The 19,843-nt window shown below is 37.0% G+C and overlaps 2 protein-coding genes and 1 non-coding gene across 4 annotated transcripts; 1 reads left to right on the plus strand and 2 right to left on the minus strand.

The window, feature by feature from the left end:
* Positions 1 to 583: 583 nt before the first annotated feature.
* LOC110917398 (DEAD-box ATP-dependent RNA helicase 15) lies at positions 584 to 5,283 on the plus strand. Of its 2 annotated transcripts, none has more exons than XM_022161963.2 (12): positions 584 to 742; positions 849 to 969; positions 1,660 to 1,760; positions 2,081 to 2,253; positions 2,367 to 2,598; positions 2,701 to 2,819; positions 3,204 to 3,260; positions 3,338 to 3,522; positions 4,011 to 4,155; positions 4,233 to 4,316; positions 4,901 to 4,964; positions 5,047 to 5,283. In XM_022161963.2, the coding sequence occupies exons 2-12, from the start codon at positions 851 to 853 to the stop codon at positions 5,055 to 5,057; spliced, it is 1,290 nt and encodes a 429-aa protein (XP_022017655.1). In that variant the 5' UTR covers positions 584 to 742; positions 849 to 850; the 3' UTR covers positions 5,058 to 5,283. The 2 variants fall into 2 exon arrangements, with proteins under 2 accessions (XP_022017655.1, XP_022017656.1); XM_022161964.2 differs by having other exon boundaries at positions 622 to 742; positions 1,975 to 2,253.
* A 2,579-nt stretch (positions 5,284 to 7,862) lies between these two features.
* LOC110918082 (RNA polymerase I-specific transcription initiation factor rrn3) lies at positions 7,863 to 14,014 on the minus strand. The gene is made up of 15 exons (XM_022162461.2): positions 13,778 to 14,014; positions 12,992 to 13,075; positions 12,829 to 12,900; positions 12,673 to 12,744; positions 12,355 to 12,591; positions 12,163 to 12,273; positions 10,868 to 10,981; positions 10,622 to 10,747; positions 10,465 to 10,533; positions 10,251 to 10,357; positions 9,856 to 9,939; positions 9,649 to 9,736; positions 8,654 to 8,773; positions 8,396 to 8,583; positions 7,863 to 8,314 (listed from the first exon to the last, which is right to left on the minus strand). The coding sequence occupies exons 1-15, from the start codon at positions 13,862 to 13,864 to the stop codon at positions 8,071 to 8,073; spliced, it is 1,803 nt and encodes a 600-aa protein (XP_022018153.1). The 5' UTR covers positions 13,865 to 14,014; the 3' UTR covers positions 7,863 to 8,070.
* Positions 14,015 to 19,472: 5,458 nt separating this feature from the next.
* Positions 19,473 to 19,579, minus strand: LOC118488717. Its single transcript, XR_004885261.1, has one exon. It is a non-coding gene; the product is annotated as a small nucleolar RNA R71 (small nucleolar RNA).
* Positions 19,580 to 19,843: the final 264 nt, after the last annotated feature.

The raw sequence follows: 19,843 nt of genomic DNA on the forward strand, positions 1-19,843 counted from the left end.
GAGTGGATCGATGAAGAGATCTTCGTGTTTCAAACCCCCTTGGTATTCAGTGTTTCCCCTTCAATCTTGCATTAAAAATTCATGGGTTTTGAGAAAATTTTCTAAAGAATATCAACCCTTATCTTCATTTATTCAAAAAGAGCTAAAGTTGCTACCTTTACTACAAAAAGAATCGAATCTTGAGGTGATGAATTCTTGTTTTCTTCACTTAAAATTCTTGCAAAAAGAATCGAATCTAGGGTAAGCTGAATGTTTCTTGAATCATTAGGTTAAAAGATTGAAACTAGGGTAAGCTGAATATGACGGATTTGAGTTTGGGTTCGCCTAGATGATTTCTGGATAGAGGTTTTGATTTATAGGGTTTTGCAGAAGTTAAAAAACAAACAGTTTTCTTCTTGCAGACTGCAGAGGTTTGGTTCACATTTTCAGCTACAGATGTCTACAGATGTGGTCCGCAGACTACACCATTATAACCAAATAATGAACACTCTTAAAGTTGTCATAACATAACTTATGTTGATTGATTAAAAATTCAAGTGAGTTTGCTATAACCCGAAAGTTGAAGGGCTTAAACCGAAACATTGAGGATCCACTTGCTCCACAAACCCTATCTCCCCGTCCCTAAAAAGATCGCCCTACCGCCTTCCATCTCTACCATACCAATTTCGCTAACATTTTTATCTGCAGACAGACAGACGCTTCAATCCCTAAACCCTACCTTCGTCAATCTCACAGATCTAAGGTCAGAACAACCCTACAACACCAAATTATATCTATATATCTCTATCTTTTGTCAATTGCTCCAATTTCCAAACCCTAATTTCTGGATCTGGTTCAAATTCAAACAGAAATGGGCGAAACAGAGATTAAGGATAACGAATACGAGGAAGAGCTTCTAGACTACGAGGAGGAGGACGAGAAGGCCACTGATTCCGCTGCTGTTAAAGTCAACGGCGAAGCCGTTAAGAAGTAAGCTTTATTTCTTTTTATGTTGCTGGTACTGTAAATCGTTGATCTGTTTTGTAGTTAATCTGTACAGATCTTGTTTTGTTATATATTTTAATTTTTAGGTTTTTGATAAACTTTAAAAGTTTTTGATTTGCAAGGATAATTTGGAGTAGGGATCTCAGTCTGTTATGTTAAAATAGGAAGGAATTGTGATTTATTTATATGATTCTGTTGTTTAGAAACGTGAATTATTGTTGGGAAGAACTTAGACAGTCAAAGCCAGGTCATGTATGCATACACATGAAGTATGCACACACTTGTGTATGTTTTATGGTTGAATTTGTGTTATTATGTATGAACACATGGGAACAGAACAACACGTTCATTTAACATTCAGTTGTTTGTGGTCAACGGGCTTACTGTTTTTTTCTAGGGGCTTGATTGGTTATAATGTGCGCATAAACTATATAGGCTGTTCAAGGTAGATTTTTGTTAATACAAGTGGTTAATGGTAGAGTCAAAGCGGATAATGGTATAGTCAAGTTGTTGGGATGAGAGAATTTTTAGATGCAATTAACAGGGTCATGCAATGTAGAGTCAACTATTTTAGATCATATAAGTTGTTTGTATGCATAGAGTCAACTGTGTATGCTCTTGGAGTAAACTTTCTTACATTGACTGATCTTTTTTCCAATTTTGTTGTTGATGCAGGGGCTATGTAGGCATTCACAGTTCCGGATTCAGAGATTTTCTTTTGAAGCCAGAGCTACTTCGTGCTATTGTGGATTCCGGATTTGAACATCCTTCTGAAGGCAAGCATTTTTCTAACTATTCAAAATTCTTTTTTATGTTCAAGATATTTTCATAGTCATCATTGTTTTAAATTTGAATTTATTTGCTTGAGCTGTTAATCTAATACCAGTTTGATACATGTGAAGATGTCTTACTGGTATTACTATTACATGCTACTGTTCTTCAGCAGCAGTCCAGTAATCTCTTTTAATAGTGTTTAGTATTTTGTTGCAGGTAAATATCACCCATTACCCATGTCATATGGAGAGGTGCTCAGATTTGGTATATTTTTTTAAAAAACTGAGGATTGCTTAGCTCAATTTGTTTGGTTCTTCACCAGTGCAACACGAGTGCATACCACAAGCTATTCTGGGAATGGATGTTATCTGTCAAGCAAAGTCTGGTATGGGCAAAACAGCTGTTTTTGTTCTGTCAACACTGCAGCAAATTGAGCCCGTTGCTGGTCAAGTAGCTGCTCTTGTCTTATGTCACACAAGAGAGTTAGCTTATCAGGCATGTATTTTATCTACAATATTTAGATTGCACACATGGCATCGTTATTCTGGTTAGATAAGTTACTGACCTCATTATTTATATATGGTGTGGGTTGTTTACCTCACTTGCAGATTTGCCATGAGTTTGAAAGATTCAGCACATACCTGACTGATATCAAGGTTGCGGTCTTTTATGGTGGCGTTAACATCAAAATTCACAAGGAGCTTCTGAAAAATGAATGCCCTCACATTGTTGTTGGGACACCCGGAAGGATTCTCGCACTTGCTAGAGACAAAGACCTTGCGTTGAAGAGTGTGAGGCATTTCATACTAGACGAGTGTGACAAGATGCTTGAGTCACTTGGTATGCTTTCATGTTTTTAGATGTGAGTTATGGCGTTTATGGGTTCTAGAGACTGTTCGTTGATTAATTTTTTTTTTGTTTATATTTATGTATGATCCATAGACATGAGGAGAGACGTGCAAGAAATCTTCAAGATGACTCCTCATGATAAACAAGTAATGATGTTTTCGGCTACACTCAGCAAGGAGATCCGCCCTGTCTGCAAAAAGTTTATGCAAGATGTAATGTTTCATGGCCAGCTCTTCTACTTGAATTTTGAAGTCAACATTTTCATAATGGAATTGCATGTTTTAAACGAGGGTTCTGAGGGTGTGAAAGTAGTTGAGGGTTCACTTTCTTTCTCTTCTCAAGTCTTGTATTTCTTCTTAGCTTACAAAGCCTTGTGGAAGGGTTTCTTTTTGTTTTATTAAATTTTAATAGTAGTAGATAGCTATGATGGATTACCAACATGGTGGTCTGATTTGAAAGCGTCTGCAAAAGGGGACCAATCAGATGGGACCAGAATCCTGAATCAGCGGATGTTCATTCATCGTTCATTTCATAATGGATCCGTTAGCTTCTGAAGACTCCTAATATGCTTTTACTATGATATTTGTTCATTTCAGCCAATGGAAATTTATGTTGACGATGAAGCCAAGTTGACTCTACATGGTCTCGTACAGGTAAGGGCTTGTTCTTCCAGTTGTTATCAATATCATATTTTTGAAATTATTTTCACTTACGTATCTATTCATGGCAGCACTACATCAAATTGAGTGAGCTGGAGAAGAACCGTAAGCTGAATGATCTGCTCGATGCATTAGATTTCAATCAAGTCGTGATATTTGTCAAAAGTGTAAGCAGAGCAGCTGAGCTCAACAAATTGCTTGTGGAGTGTAATTTCCCGTCAATCTGCATCCATTCTGGCATGTCCCAGGAAGAAAGGTTTGTCTTGCGTGAATACTGAAGTTTTTATTTTTATTCTATTTGTATTTGATCTATGCAGTTATAGCGGTCCAAAATCGAATAGCGGTCAAGGTCCGCTATATGATATATAGGTTATAGCGGTGGTATAGCGGTAATTTTTATACCATGCATAATTTATTTATTTTATATACTCTTTGAAAAATATTAATAGTAATATCAAAATTCATAGTAATATCATTCCATTATCAAAAACCTGTTTCTAATCAAATACTAATAGTGACTTTGAAGTATTTAATTTAAGAATTAACACAATCAAACACCGTTAGTGCTATAACCGCTATAGGCTACCGCTATAACGGTATTTAGCGGTATTTAGCGCCGCTAATAGCGGAACCGCCATAGGCGACCGCTATTTGGACCGCTACACACCCTGAGGTCCGCTAACTGCTATAGCACCGCTATTGACTGCTTATATAAATCCATCCGGTTACAATTGAGTTTTGCAGGCTGACACGCTACAAGGGGTTCAAGGAAGGGCACAAGAGAATCTTGGTGGCAACAGATTTAGTCGGTAGGGGTATTGATATCGAACGAGTGAACATTGTTATAAACTATGACATGCCGGATTCTGCTGATACTTATCTCCATCGTGTAATTATTTTCTTCAGATATTTCTTTACAAACTTTTTTTTGATCTAGTACCTGAGGGATGTTTTGGTAATTCACAGGTTGGAAGAGCTGGAAGATTTGGAACTAAAGGTCTTGCAATCACATTTGTGGCTTCGGCTGCTGACTCAGATGTTCTTAATCAGGTATATAACCACTTCTAATTACTAAAATGTCACTATGTGTAGACATGGTTGGGTTTGGTTGAGTATGTTGGTAATATTTTCATTTTCTTACGTGGTTGTTAGAATAGTAAATGGACTTTCTCCATATTAAAAGGAGGTTGTGATTCTAAACATAAACATATATGTTTACGGGCATTATGCATACATAATTTAGGGATGGTCATGGTCCGGTTCGGTCGGTTCCGATGAAACTTTTGAGCTCGGACCGCTGACTATGATTTTGCAAAACGACAAACCATACTGGACCAGCCCAGTTTTAATGGTTTGGTGTTTCACGGAATCATTGGCCTGTACTGTTGATGTGAACTCGGTTTTTATTCAAAATCGTTATTCTGTATTAATATGGACTGTCCTTTTTTATAATACATATTTAAAAAAATAAAAAAATAAAGGTTAACAGTTTGTTTGGTTACTGCTGGTGTCAAGTTATAAATTGGACCGAACTGTTGAATTGCCAAACTGGTTTAGGCGGCTTAGTTTGTTGCATCATTTCTTAAACACATGGTATATTTTTCAACCTGTTGATTATTTTGGTGGCTCTGTAGGTTCAGGAGAGGTTTGAGGTTGATATTAAAGAGCTTCCTGAGCAGATCGATACTTCAACTTATAGTAAGTCTATTATAACGGCGTGTTTTTTTATTTTGGTTTAAATTCTCATAGAAACTAATATAAAAATCAATTTTGGTTGCAGTGCCTTCGTAGGATCAACAGCAGTAGTATTTAGTAAGTGTGACGGCCATCTGGATCATAAACAAACGATTGCGAACGTTGTCTGTCTGATCATGAGATGGTTCAGTCTTGAACTTATGGTTTGTTGAGTTTTGTAACATCTATAAACTTGTTTTCCAGACTTTTGTCTAGTTTAACTGCAGTATGCAATCTAGACCATTTGTCAGTAGTTTTTTTTGTTACGTGGATTGTTCTTGAATATGAAATTTTAGGAAACACATCAAAAGTATATTAACTTTAACAAAAAAGTATATAATTAAGTTTGCGTCCAAAAAAAAATAATCAAGTTAAACTTAAATCAACCGGCCTATATTGACCAAATGAGAGAAATGAATATTAATTATATCTAGATTAAATTCTGATGTTAGTAATATCTATTTTTTCGAAAGCTATTATTTGCTTTTAAGTTAGTCAAATGGTACCGAAATTGAATTTTAGTATACCATTAATAGCTTTGAATTGTTGCCGTGCCTCATGGTCAATGTTTTTAAACTTGGGCCGGCCGGTTAGACCTGGTTGTTGTTTGGGTGATAGAGGTTTTATATTAATTGAGGGTGGGAATATGGACGGTCGAGATGGTTTGGTTTATTGATGTATATGATGATGGTGAATGGTGATAGAGGTTTTATATTAATTGAGGGTGGGAATATGGACGGTCGAGATGGTTTGGTTTATTGATGTATATGATGATGGTGAAATGGATGGACAGTAATATACAATTTGATGCAAAAAGAAAAAAGAAAACTATAAGGAGCAAATGCAGACGTACAGCTTTATGCTTCTTTCCAAAAAATCTTTTTTTACTAATTAGTTGACAGCTATCAAACTATCCCCCATATATTAATATTTTTTTTTTGTTTTTTTACATGAAATTTGATTTTATACATGTATAAAAAATTGAACTAGTAAGAAATATCTCTGTTTTAATAAATAAGTAAAAAAATTTGACGTAATCCAGATCTTAAATCCGGTTGAACCTGTCCGACCTTTGACCCCGTAAGGTGACCGGGTCGACCTCCGGTCCGGTCCTGAAAACATTGCTCATGGTATCGATGTTAACTATCGATGTCAAAGTTGAGTTAATTCAAAACTGAATATGTTATCGTATATGTTCAGTTGGTATTGATATACTGCAGTACCGGTATTCAATACAAAATTTCTCAGTCCCTATTTTAAATAAGTAGAAGCATACTATAGAGTTGAGGATATTTACGTTTTCAAGTTTTAGGTTTTAAAAGTTGGCTGCTAGTATCGCACGTGATTCTATTTAAATTCCTCATGCTTATTTGTTCTTTATATATACCTCAACTAGCAATTATGCATTCCCCTGTTAAAAAAATGCATTACCAAATGTTTGTTTTATTACACAATACGAACTACACAACCACTCAAGACTCCACTTCAATGCACATGTGAATCAAACATTCCAAACAGCATTCCGAGGTTCACAGTTCACTAACCTAACTCATATGAATCAAATCTGTTTTTAACCAATTTAAGGTTCTTCGACTCAATTATACTAGTCGAGTTCACAACCCTTTTTATGCAAGACGTGTAATCTTAGTTATGAAAGTTCATACCTTTGGTTTCATTTTGTGAAGTTCTTGGACTTCTTTAAAGAAAGTTTCTCTAGCTTTCCCACAATTAGGTTCCACATAATAAATTTTACATACTTTGTGTGAATGTATAACACAACCAATTTTGAAATTACGACATAAACACAAGTACACAAAATTAAATCATGGTATCAATTTCATAATTTTCTAACCTTTGAACATATAGTTAACTCAGACGTAACTATTGGAAAGAGTTTACGTTTAGAGCTCTCTATCTTCAATTCTTTGACTAACTAAATTTAATAAACTCAGTAGCATTACTCATTGTTGGTCAATACTACCAATTTACCACTAACCAAACTCTAATTAATATTAGTAGTAATATAAAACATTCCTATAGTGATGATGTTAGCTCAAACTCATCCTTGATTTGAGTCAAATTTATACCAAAAATCCCAAAATCACAACTTGTTGATTTTCTCGTGAGCACCACCTTACTAAGGGGTTGTATGGTAGCCTCTTAATGACCATTCAGATGCTACCTCTTAATGGTTTAAAACCTCTGGATGAATAAGAGGTAACCTCAAGTCTGAATGGTTAAGAGGTAACCTCTGAATGGTAATCATTACATGTCACATTCTTCTACCTTCTCGTTGGTAAAATTCTTAATGGTTACATTAAGAGGTAGCATCTTAATGACCATTCAGAGGCTACCAAACAGCCCCTAAGTGTAAAGAGGAAGACTCAATTTCAATTATATGAAACCATATACATAATTATATTAATTTGAGTAAAGTACAATTTGAGTCCCTGTTGTTGACACCAGATTGTATATTGAGCCCTTACATTTTTTGTATCAACCTCAGTCCCAAACGTTGCACAATAAAAGAAAAGGGGGCTCCACATTGTCAACCACAAATACTTAAATAATACTTTACTCATTAAATTTATTGCTATGATACATAAGATATTTATAATTGACTGAATTTGTTTCACCATATCCATGCCTGCCAAGCAATGTGCATAAACTGTTTATATGGTTGTATTTATAAAATTAATTTTGTATTAAGCATGCCATAATATATAAAATTTAAGAATTTTTATTTGTAAAAATTCGTTTTTATGAATCTTTTTTTTAGTCCGGTAACAAATAACAATATGAAATTTTATTCGATGGCAAAAAGATGTTTAGTGATGAACTTCAGCAGAGGATTAGGCATTATTTACAACCACAAAACAATATTAATTAAATATGAAATCCAAAATAAAACATGTCATTACAAGTAACTGGTTCTCTTTTATAAGAAAACAATTTTAACTAACATCCCTTTGTTTCAACTAAAACAAAATTAAATTATCAACACTCCTGCTTAAATCACCATCCAGATCCATCAAGGGTAATAATGTCATTTTCTCCACACAATTGGGAATCACAAAGATTCTGGACTAGTAGAAGGTCTGATTCTAGAAGGCATCTGCATTTTTCTATCTTGTAGATTTCCAAACATGAAGGAATCCTTGGGCGTAATAGACATTTTACTCAAGTTCATGTCGAATTCATCATCATTATCATCTTCGACATCATCATCATCATCATCGTCGTCATCATCATCCTCGTCATCGTCGTAAGTAGTTCTCACCATTGACCAGTATATGAAGTTTGGTCGGATGAATCTGCACATTAAACGGACAAAGATAATCAGCATTGACCTTCAATGGCAATCACGAGATTTGTAACAGATGCTATTAACCAACCTGTCGGACTTCTTCAATAGATATGGATCAAAGGGGAAGAAAACATCGAGCCTTTGAAACCCACCAAAAGCACGAGACAACTCTGATTCAAACAGATGATCAAAGAGAAAAGTGCCATTAGATACGGTAAACAGATGGGCTGCTTTCGCCTGACGCAGAAATTCCTCTACTATCGATGGCAAGCACACCTGTTACAAAACAAATTCAGTAAAAACTCATAGGATGGATGATATTTATATGTAATGATATGAAAGTTACCTCTAACGGGTTCAAGGCATGCTTGAAAATTTTCTCTAAAGGCATATTCACCAGCTGTGATTTGAGCCGTGGAGTTGCAAGAATCGATCTCATACGGAAACAAAGTACATACATAAGGGCCTGTAAGTTAAGACGAGCACAATGATATTGAAATCTTAGATACCAAAAATAGCCACACACACATTTTCTCTACTCAGCTAGTGTTCGTTTCACAGAATGGAATGGAATCTGGATGGAATTGGAATCTCAATTCCATTCTATTGCTAACCGAACACGTTCAAGTAAAGTCATTAGAATCTTTAACCGGTATCTAATGTCTAAAATGTCTCAACCCGAACTCGTTCATCGCCAACACACAGCGCCTCGCCCCAACCCGGCCCGCCGCCTACCCGTAAAAATTCAACCCTATTAGCTCGCGCTGACCCGCAATGTCTCGACACGACCCGACATAGTAGGGATGAGCAAGTACCGGTACGTACAGTACCCGGTATTTACCGGTAAATCAACCAAAATACCGGTACCGAAAAATGGTTAAAACGGGTAACGGTACCGAAAATGGTTGGTACGGTACTGGTGTACCAAATGCTCATCCGTACGACATAGCATCGACCGGACACGTCTAGACCCGGCCCGTCAACAAACTGAAACGTCTTGACCCGACCTGGCCCTGTTAGCGACCCAAAACGTCCTGACCCATTACCGGCTGAAACGTCTCGATTCGGCTCGAAACATATTGAATTAACCCAACCCGTTAACGACCCGAAATGTCATGATCCGATCTAGTTCATTAGTGATCTGAAACGTCTCAACCCACCCTGGCCCGTTAAAGACCCGAAAAGTCTCGACCAGAATTAGCGGGAAGAGATCGGTAGATTCCAATTCCATCAAATTCCAATTCTTATTGGAATTTCCAATTCCTTCTGATTCCAATTCCTATGCAAATTCCAATTCCATTGCATTCCATGAAACAAACACTACCTAAAAATATCTCATACCTGGCACGCCGCATAAAAAACGCGATGGTTCTTTAAATTTATTTCTCCACTTTGGTTTTTGCTATATTTATAACACCAATCCACCAAGCTGAGACAACAAACAATATAACAAACTCATTAAATGCAAGTCCTGGTGAAGGTTTATATCAAACAATTAAAATCTTCTATTAATAGTAGTTTCAACAGTTATAAAAAAGGCATGCCAACCTTTCCAATATGATTGTCACATACGAAGTAGACAAAAATTTTGCCCGAGACAGGTAACTTGCTAGATAAGCAACAGCACTCATTCTGCAAAGTATCAAAAACATATTAGCCTACCATACATGAAAGCGGGTTGAACTGAAATTGACCAGTCAAACTTTTTTGTGTTCATTTTAGATCATAAAAATACCCTTTTGTCCTGTGTTTGAATCATTTTAGGATATTCTAAAAACTCAATGATGCCATTGATGACTATTGACTACTAAGCCATTAGTCATCTGACTGAAACAATTTAGAATAAATGTAAAACTCGATGATACCAATGACCCGTTTTCGTATTAACGGGTTAAAATTTCCCCATCTATGTTCATAGTAATAGTAATGAGTTGTAGCATTACCTCCATTCTTGAGGATAAACAGTGCTTTTAAATATCTCAAGAAGCTTGCTCACAAACTGTGTCCCACAATCTTCGGGGTCAAGCGAACAAGCATAGAACATAACAAACTACAATTTCAAAAACAAAACTTTGGGTTAAAAAATGTGTATTTAATGGATTCACACACATTTAGAAACTAGAAGCATATGAAAGAAAGAAAGGATTAACTTGTTACCTGTGCAAACTTTGACTTGTATGCATTCAACACAGTACTTTGAAATGACTGGAGAAGTGCCTCGAACACCTAAATAAAAATTTCAATACGTAAATGAACAGAATAACATTGAGCATGTATCAAGTCAAAAAGTGAAAGTTAGACTGTTAAGAGGTACCTGAGGCAAGCGGCCGTTTTTGAAACAAGATTGAAGGTGGTCAAAGGCGAGCTCCATCAATGTATCCAACTTCTGAGCTACTACGTTTCCCCAAAGAACTTTTCGACCAGTGTATTCTATTTGAGGCTAAAGAAAGACAGCGATACATACCCTTTAGTAATTTTGAACTCAAGAGCGTAAAAAATTAGATATTTATGAAATAAGTTATTTTAGTAGTTAAAAACAGTGATGAAGCATTGAGGTTACCTCATCCATATCCATCTCTGTTTCATCAGTTCGTGCCAAATCTTCTAGCTCCATCAAAAAAATCCCTTTATTATTTGGATCATCCAGCAAAACTTCATCCCATCCTATCTCCACCTATAAAACGTTCAATCCATCTATCAATTACATAACATCGCATTTATAATAATAATCATAGTTGTTAAAAGCCATCGCCTCTTGCGCCTAGGCCCATTTTTCAGGCGAGGCGAGGCAGTTGCGCTTTAATTCTCCAGGTGATGGTTCAGGCGCACATTCCAGCAAGATTCCTAGATTCCGGATAGTTTCCGGCCAAATTCTCTAAATTCCGACGACAAGATTCTAGCCAGATTTCTACTTTTATCTAAGGAAAACTACTTTTCTACACTAATACACTAATATTTTTAGAACTTTTGGTTTTAAATAGATGATATATAGTTTTATATAATAGCTTTTGTTTATTTTTTTTTTTGAAGAATAGTATTCTTTTTCTAATACATAATATATTTTTAACTTTTTTTCATTGAGCGCTTAATTTTTCTCAGGCCCTCGCTTTTTTTGCGCTTTGCGCCTAGGCCCCAGGCAAGGCCTATGCACCTTGAGTGTGCTTAGCGCCATAGTTATCGATAGCGAATAGCGACAAATAGCGACGAGATACCTATATGCTACGTAGCGATAGCGACGAAATAGCGCCCGCTATTTTGTGTTTAGCGATAAGGTAGTTAAAAATTTAAGAAATAAAAAATAGCTAATTGTAATTTGTTTTATATATATATAATGTTAATTTTATACTTTTTATGTATAGATTTTGAAGTTTAAGGATCAAATGTAAATTAGTGATGATAGAGGGGGTTAAATGTTAAAATACACAAGCTATTTTTACACTTTTATGTAATTTTTTACAAGTTTTAGGGACTATATATTAACTAGTGAAAAGATAGAGGGGTTAAAGGTTAAAATCCAAAAGATTATTTAACCCTAAAAAGCGCCGCTCTTATTCTTCTTCTCTTCTTCTTCCTGACTTGAGACTGCAGCCGCTCATTCTTCTTCTCTTCTTCTTCTTCCTGACTTCCGGTAGGTTTCCGGCAGAAATTACAGCACCGGAGCCGGAATTCGTGGTCGGAATCCTGCTACAATGACACTATTTTCCCGCTTTTCAGGCGCTACAGCAACTTAGCGCTCATCTACTTATTCGCATCGCTATTCGCTATTGCGCCCGCAATGGTCGCAATTGATAACTATGCTTAGCGCCTTTAATAACTATGATAATAATCAGAACAGTGCTTTAAGAAATGACTTACATCAAGGTCTATCAGCCTATTCACCAATTCAAATATCATAGAGTTGCCAACAAACTCTCCCATATCACCACTCTCCAACATTAGCATGTTCTCCACATACACAACTATTTGCTGCAAAAATATAAAAAAGTTAACACCATTTGAGATTGTTCAAAACAAACGTATTTAATTCATAGTATGTGCTAGACTCACAGCTTCCTTGGCGAATACATTTGGCACTCTCTCCCGGACAATTTGTTCCAATCTAGAAGGTGCTAGAGGCACTAAATCAGCAATTCCTTTCAATGCTGCATGTACACGGGCAAGTACTTGGTCCTTTTTTGCTAATCCACGTGGCTGCTTCAATATCTCTAGAAAATTGAAAGGTGGTATGAAGTTGCTTACAAGCATGTCTAAACACAAATCAACGTATTTTCCGTTTGATGTAGCCTGAAAAAACATATCGTAATTAGTACAAGAAACTGTTTAAACTTATTATTCAGACAAATTATAAAACTTAGCACAACATACCAAGGTCACAACCAACTCCATCAATGCGTCCATCACATCTGGCCCATAGTTCCAGAACCTCATTGCGCATATCTAGAAAGTATTATTTTCAAGATTATATGCATACCCATCAAAAGAAAAGGGGAAATAACCGTAGTAAAGTAATAAATATCTTACAGATGAAAGAAGAGAACGGTGATGCACAATGTCGATGAAAGAAACCGCTCCAGACAAGGCCCTTAGAATTGTCTGGCAACAAACAAACAAACAACAAATTTAGAACTCCGTCTTATAACTTTTAATATAAACTCAATTTGTTTAGAAGCAGCAACAAACTTACCACAAGCATTGCCACCTCATCAGGAACTAGGCGCTCGGTGTGATGCATATTTCCAATGAGTTGATCATATTCATCCGTGTCACCCTGCAACAACTCACACCACATCAATATATCATCATCATCATCATCATCATCATCATCATACTCAGTAAATCCCACCAATAGCAAAGCTAAGGTAGGGTCTGAGGAGGGTAGATGTAGACAGCCTTACCACTACCCCGTAGGAATAGAGAGGCTGCTTCCAGTGAGACCCCCGGCTCGATTGTATTTTTGTATCAAGCCTTGGACCTAAGACACATAACACTCAAACAATCGGGACAAAGACCGATTAGTGCATATACCCTTTTGTCTTTCAGCTATCAACACCACCACATGATGCATGATTAACCGTCCTCAGCTTTTAACGTTATTTTCACGAAATTAGTAAAATAACGTTAAAGTTAGTACCATAGGCTTTTCTCAGGCCCTCGCTCTTTTGAGCGCCTAGGCCCCAGGCGAGGCCTATGCGCCTTACCTTGATAACTATGGTACATCGTTTCCCATGTTATACAAATCACTAAACCTCAAAATAAAGTCGTTTGCAAAACAAAAGGCACATGATCATCAGTTCTAGCTCAAAAAACACATAATTAAGTAACTGTATCTCAAAAAAGACGCATAAAAAACCCTTTTTTTGTCAAGTCTTGAAATCCCTAAATTACACAACTGAAAATAAAACAAAAAACCAACTTTTGTACAGATAACAAAAGTAAAACACAAAAATAAATAACAAAGAGGTGTACTTACTTCGAGAACAGCTTTTAGAGCTTGACGAACATGATGAGTCAACTCATAATCACTAACATCTCCAATATCATCACCTACAGCTCCCATCGCAGCTTGTAATTCGACAAATTGGGATATTATGAGATTGAAGGGGGTCTGTCTGTCCTCCGATTATTGTAGGCTGCAGCAGAGTTGTGTTTGTTTCCACCAGACCAGCCAACAAAAGAAGATGTTAGGCGGTTTTAAACCCTAGAGCATAACCCTTGCCCAGGGGTAGAATGGTGAATAAATGAATTTGTTAGGGTTATTGTTGGGATTTCATATGGCAAGATTCCAATTACAAACTATACATCGAATCTTTTACATCTTCTACGGGTAATACATGGGCCGGCCCAATTTTGTTATCTTAATAACTAAGGGAGGACTTTGGGCCCATATCATTATTTTGGCATGCTCTCTTTTTATTTTTATTTTCCTTTTATCTACTTATTATTTTTAATGTTTTTTTTTTCTCATTCTTTTTGCCACTTTAAAAAAAATTTAATTGATATTAAGCGGGTGTTTGACTTAGCTTTTTTAAACAACTTATTGACTTATTGGGTTTTTAAAAAAGCCAATAAGTCAAAATAATGTTTGGATATGTGAAAATGACTTTTTAGAACAATTTTTTTGTATAAGGTGGAAAATTCATTTTGAAAAGTCAGGAAACCTTGACTTTTTGAAACTCCTTTTAGCTTTTCATGAAATATTACCCTTTCCCACCTTATAAGCTCATCCAAACATTTTTTTAAAAACTCATTTTGGATAAGTCATAAGTCAATAAGTCCTTTTGCCAAAAAGTCCTTTTTGAGTTAAATAAGCAATCCCAAACACCCCCTAAAAACATAGTATATATTGCTCATAACATCAACTTACCAATAGTTCCATAAAATCGAATTTGGTTTATGGGATGTTGGATGGTTAAAGAGTTGATGGAAACTTTCACATTTCAGTTCATAGTTTATAGTTTGATTCATTTTGTGCATAGATGGCAAGTCAAATTTGGTTTACTTTATAAATTTATATATTATCAATTAGCAACATTTTGGTGCTTTATGTTGTTGTACGTGTGGCTTTGGTTGTGTTTTAAGCTTGCGGGTTTTGTACATTTGCATATGTGGGTTGTACAATATTTGGGTATTTAAGTTGTTCTTTGGGGTGTGTCATTTGCACCCGCCGTTCCCTTTTACCGTCGTCTTCGTCGCTTATCTCACCTGTGGTTGCCGGCAAACGATCGGTTGCCATTACCTTTCTTCTCCAATCTGCCTATTGTCTACGACAAGTAAGCCATGGCGTTTTAGACCTGTTTAATCCAGACTCAATTAGGGTTTTGAGGTGATATTTTGGTCGCCTTTCACGATCGTGTGTTTCTTTGGGTGTTTTGTTTAGTGTTTGTGTAAGACTTACAAATTGTGGTTGCATATTGTTTTTTCCTTGGTGATTTTGGCTTTCCAGCTTCTTTCCAAGTGCCTTTTTAGGGTTATCATCGGACTATGTATTTTCCGGCGGCATGTTTGTTTGGATTTTGTTTTTTTCGGCTAGGCCTTTGGTATCTTTTTGTTGCGTTTATGCTCTAGATGCGGTAAAGAGACAAGTTCATGTTGAAATCTTAAGATTTAGTAGGTTAATCTTACCGGTGGTGAAACGTTTATAATATGATTCAATTTAGGCATGTGTTTGATGGAGTTTTATCAAGTATGTTCATGGTTTAGTCAAGTGTGTTCGTGATGAAGGTGATTTCTTGATTGCTGATTAGTTGAAGATTGAGCCTTTATCATATGCCGGTTAGAGTAGAGAAGATTACTTCTCTTGGTCCCTCTTCCAAATTGTTGATAGTTAGATTCTCGAAATAATTTGGAGGGTCTTACATTGAGGGGGAGATTGGAAATGAAAGGCATCAGGCAATTAGTGGATTCATGAAGATACGTATGAATCATGACGATACGAGACAAAATGTAATTATGCATTTATGATTGAAGACTTTGATTAAACTTTGGTGGATGTACATGTTCGGAGTTCAGTTTGTTATTAACTTATCAAACTGAACTTCATGTCTTTGTGATATTTGAAGTGTTTAATGTTGGGCATTGAAAATCCGACGTTTCTATCTTTTGCTGATTAAGTTTGAAGATTAAGAGATCGAGCGACGTTACTTACATTTGGTTATAGGTTGGTTCACTTTAGCTTGATTTGGGATAAGATTGAGAAGGAATATCTTCGGTGTTGAATGTTGGATTCTTTGAGTTTATAAAGCGGCCATTTGAGTGATCGACAACATCTCTTTAATTAGAAAGGTTGAACATCGTTGTGCTCTGCCAAAAAGATCAAGTCTTTGCCAAAGTGAAAAGCAGACATGATATCTTCAATTAAGGGGGAGTTTGTAAGTGCAATACCTGGTGACTGAAGATTATCAGTGTCATACAAAATTGATAGCAACAATTAAGGGGGAGTCTATAAGTGCAGTAATCTGCATGGTAACTGTGGCATTATCAATTTTGTGAAAAGTCCAAGTTCTAAAAAGAAGACAAAGTCAAAGTCAAAGATGTCAGGAGTAAACTTCAGGGAAAGAGGAATATCCCTGAAGTAGTATGGATCACTTTGAGTGCTAGATTTTTTTGAGTTGTGTGTGTTTAGGGAAAGTTTCCCTAAAGGATTGAGGTTTAGTACTTAATTTGTCTAGCATATATATACACACACACACATATATATATATATATATATCTGTGTGTGTGTGTGTGTTATATTAGGTTAGATTTGTGATTCATTCAAGTGAGCTCAGTTCATAGCATATTTTAGAGAGACAGGGAGAGTTTATAGAGAGAAAGTGTGGGTTTAGGTCAGTTGGTAGATGTATATTCTTTAGATTTATCGTAACTTGTGATGACTGATTAATGAAGAAAGACTTCGTTTGCATCTTATCTCTTCTACACTTCCTTGTATTTTATTTTTTTGTCTTGAATCAAATGCAATGTTTTGATGTTCATCATCTGTCAAGGGGTTTCGGGGGCTTAATAGAGTATTCGTTGCCTGATGTGCACAAAATGCAACATATAAATTACATCAATTGTGGCATAAAACTAACCCTTTTTTAGTACTAATGTTGGAAAAAGTGTGTTTTTGTCTTCTTTTCGTATTTTCACGATTAAATGAGCTCAAATAAACAAAAGAAGCAAAAAGGCAGCTAAATCTAACATAAATACAAGAAAAGGAACAAACGTGGCATGCCCGACCTCCCAACAGCATCTTCCCAAGCAAAACAAGAGAATAGAAGGTTGAGCACGCCCCGTGCTTAGTGAGCACGGGGGCGTGCCTAAGTGTCAGAAGAAAAGACAAAGCTACAGAAGCTTCTATCACCCACAACGGGGGCGTGCCCAGCGGACACGGGGCCGTGGTCAACTCTAAGATTCGCAGGATCTAGGGAAATCTTGATGGTACAGATACGCTTCTTCACATGGGGTCGTGCCCAGCGGACACGGGGGCGTGGTCAACTAATGCAGACAAACTACAATTAATGAAGAAGGAGAAGGAGGATGGACACGGGGCCGTGCCCGAGCTTCTGTTCAGCCTAAAAATAGGAGTGCTTGGATCACTTGCAACTCATCCCTTGGCACACCACCTCTCTCACACTTCACCCACCACCCACCACCATCACAACACCATCACCCACCACCATTATCCATTGTCCATCATAGAGTGTGTGAGTCGTCTCGGGATCCAAGATTGATCGTAAGAGTTCTTGACAATCAAAGGCCATGTTTGCCTAAGTCTCTTACATCACTTGGTGAAGACAAGTGTTTAGTGTAATACTTTTTATTTTTAATCTTTTCGCACTTTTTACTTGGTTATGTATTAATGACTTTAATAACTAGTTTCTTATGTTGAAGGTAATTCTTCCTTATCGTTTGTCTGTGGTGTCTTGGCATTATTTTACTGTCTATATAAAATAAAAGATTTTCACCATTCATATCTCCACGGTCTATATGGAGATATGTTGGCTACCTGGTCGGGGGTTAAGGGAACGGTTTGGTAAGAGTCTTGCCATTGTTCAGTGTATAGATCCTGCAAAGGACCTGGGTCAAATTTAGTAGGACCTCCTTCAATACCCACCGGTATTGGATGGCGGGGGTCCAAACTCTTTGATCCCCTCATAAGTTAAGCTACTATTAAAACTTTAACCCGGCTACTTAGGACTGTATCCCTGCTGACTCAGACTACTTAGCCAAGGGTAACGTCACCTTCAAAAGAGGGGCCTACCACATTATGCATTAATAACTTAATTAATTATCTTTCAATAATCCGACCCTTTAGGATTGTATCCTTGCTGACTCAAACTACTGGGTTGAGGGTAACGTCACCTTCAAAAGAGGGGCCTACTACAATAACTAAGATAATCTCTTAAAACTTGCAAAATTGCGGAAATAATCAAAGGTTACACTACACACGAGTCGGATCCAAGTGATTCATCTTGTCTATCTATTTTTACTTTTATTTTACTTTTCAGCATTTTAGTTAGTTTTATTTTTCTAGTTTAAAACCTTTTTCTAACTTTTTGATTTGATTAGACGTTGGGGATAAACCGGTACTAAAAGCTCTTGTGTCCTTGGACGACCTCGGTATCTTACCAGCACTATATTACGTCCACAATGGGTGCACTTGCCCATATGTGTGTTTAGTGTTAGTAAATATCGTGTTTTATAAATTTAATACTTGGCTAAAAAGTGTAAAAGGGCTTAAAATATACACCAAAAATATATAGCACCACGTACACATCAAGTTTTTGGCGTCGTTACCGGGGACACAAGAATTTTAAGAAAGTTAGGAATCAACGGCCTAATCGCTTTTTCTAAATTTTCTGTTTTTTTTAGGATTTTTCTTAATTTTTCAGTTTTCTGCAGAGCTCAGCACGGGCCGTGCCTGGTCGGACACGGGCCGTGCCCAGCATTGTCACTGGCAGTTTTTATTTTCCGAGTTACAGAGAGCTGAGCACGGGGCCGTGTCGGTGCAACAAGGGGCCGCGTCCAACTCCCCAGTAACAGGGATCCGGAAAACAATCAATGTATCTCCGACCACGGGTCGTGTTCATCTGAGCACGGGGCCGTGGTGAACCTTCTGACCAACGTTCTTTTCTGTTTTTTATTGCAAGACTTGGAACCTAGGCGCCGCATCTGAACTTTCTACGTAGTGTATGAGCTCCAGTTCTAGTAGAGACATAAAAGAACCTCTAGAAGAACCCGAACGCTTTCTCAGAAAAAGACTTAAAGCTAAAAACCAAGAGAAAGTTTCGGGGGACCCACTTCCAATGGCGAACCAACGAACTCTCATGGATTACTTACGCCCCACCGTAGGTAATCTAGGCGTCGCTATCAATGCACCGAATGTCGAAGCCAACAACTTCGAACTTCGGCCACATTTGATACAAATGCTTCAAAACTCCGCAACCTTCCATGGACTTGCGGACGAAGATCCTCATCTACATATTACTAATTTCTTAGAAATATGTGATATCTTTCGGATCAATGGAGCATCAAACGACGCAATTTGCCTTCGCATGTTTCCATTTTCACTAAAAGACCGAGCTAAGGCTTGGCTCAACGCCCTCCCAGTTGGCTCGGTAAACACCTGGGATGAACTAGCCCAAAAGTTTCTATATAATTATTTCTCTCCTGCTAAAACGGCTAAATTAATGACTGAAATTAATACATATTCACAAGAGGATGGGGAATCCTTATATGAAACTTGGGAGAGGTTCAAAGAGCTACTAAGAAAGTGTCCTCATCATGGTCTTGTGGTGTGGCAACAAGTATCCACTTTCTACAATGGGTTGTTGCCACACACAAGACAAACACTTGACTCTAGCTCCGGGGGACTTTTAGGTAATCATCGCCCAAATGAAATTTACAATCAAATTGAGGAAATTGCTCAAACCAATTTTCAGTGCCATACTCCCCGAGGCAATAAATCTATTGCCCCGGGCGCCCATAAGGTTGATGAAAGCACCTCTTTACAAGCCCAAATCGAGGCCCTTTCTTCAAAAATCAAAAAGTTAGA

The sequence above is a fragment of the Helianthus annuus genome, chromosome 16, assembly GCF_002127325.2.
Source record: "Helianthus annuus cultivar XRQ/B chromosome 16, HanXRQr2.0-SUNRISE, whole genome shotgun sequence".
Classification (NCBI taxonomy): domain Eukaryota; kingdom Viridiplantae; phylum Streptophyta; class Magnoliopsida; order Asterales; family Asteraceae; genus Helianthus; species Helianthus annuus.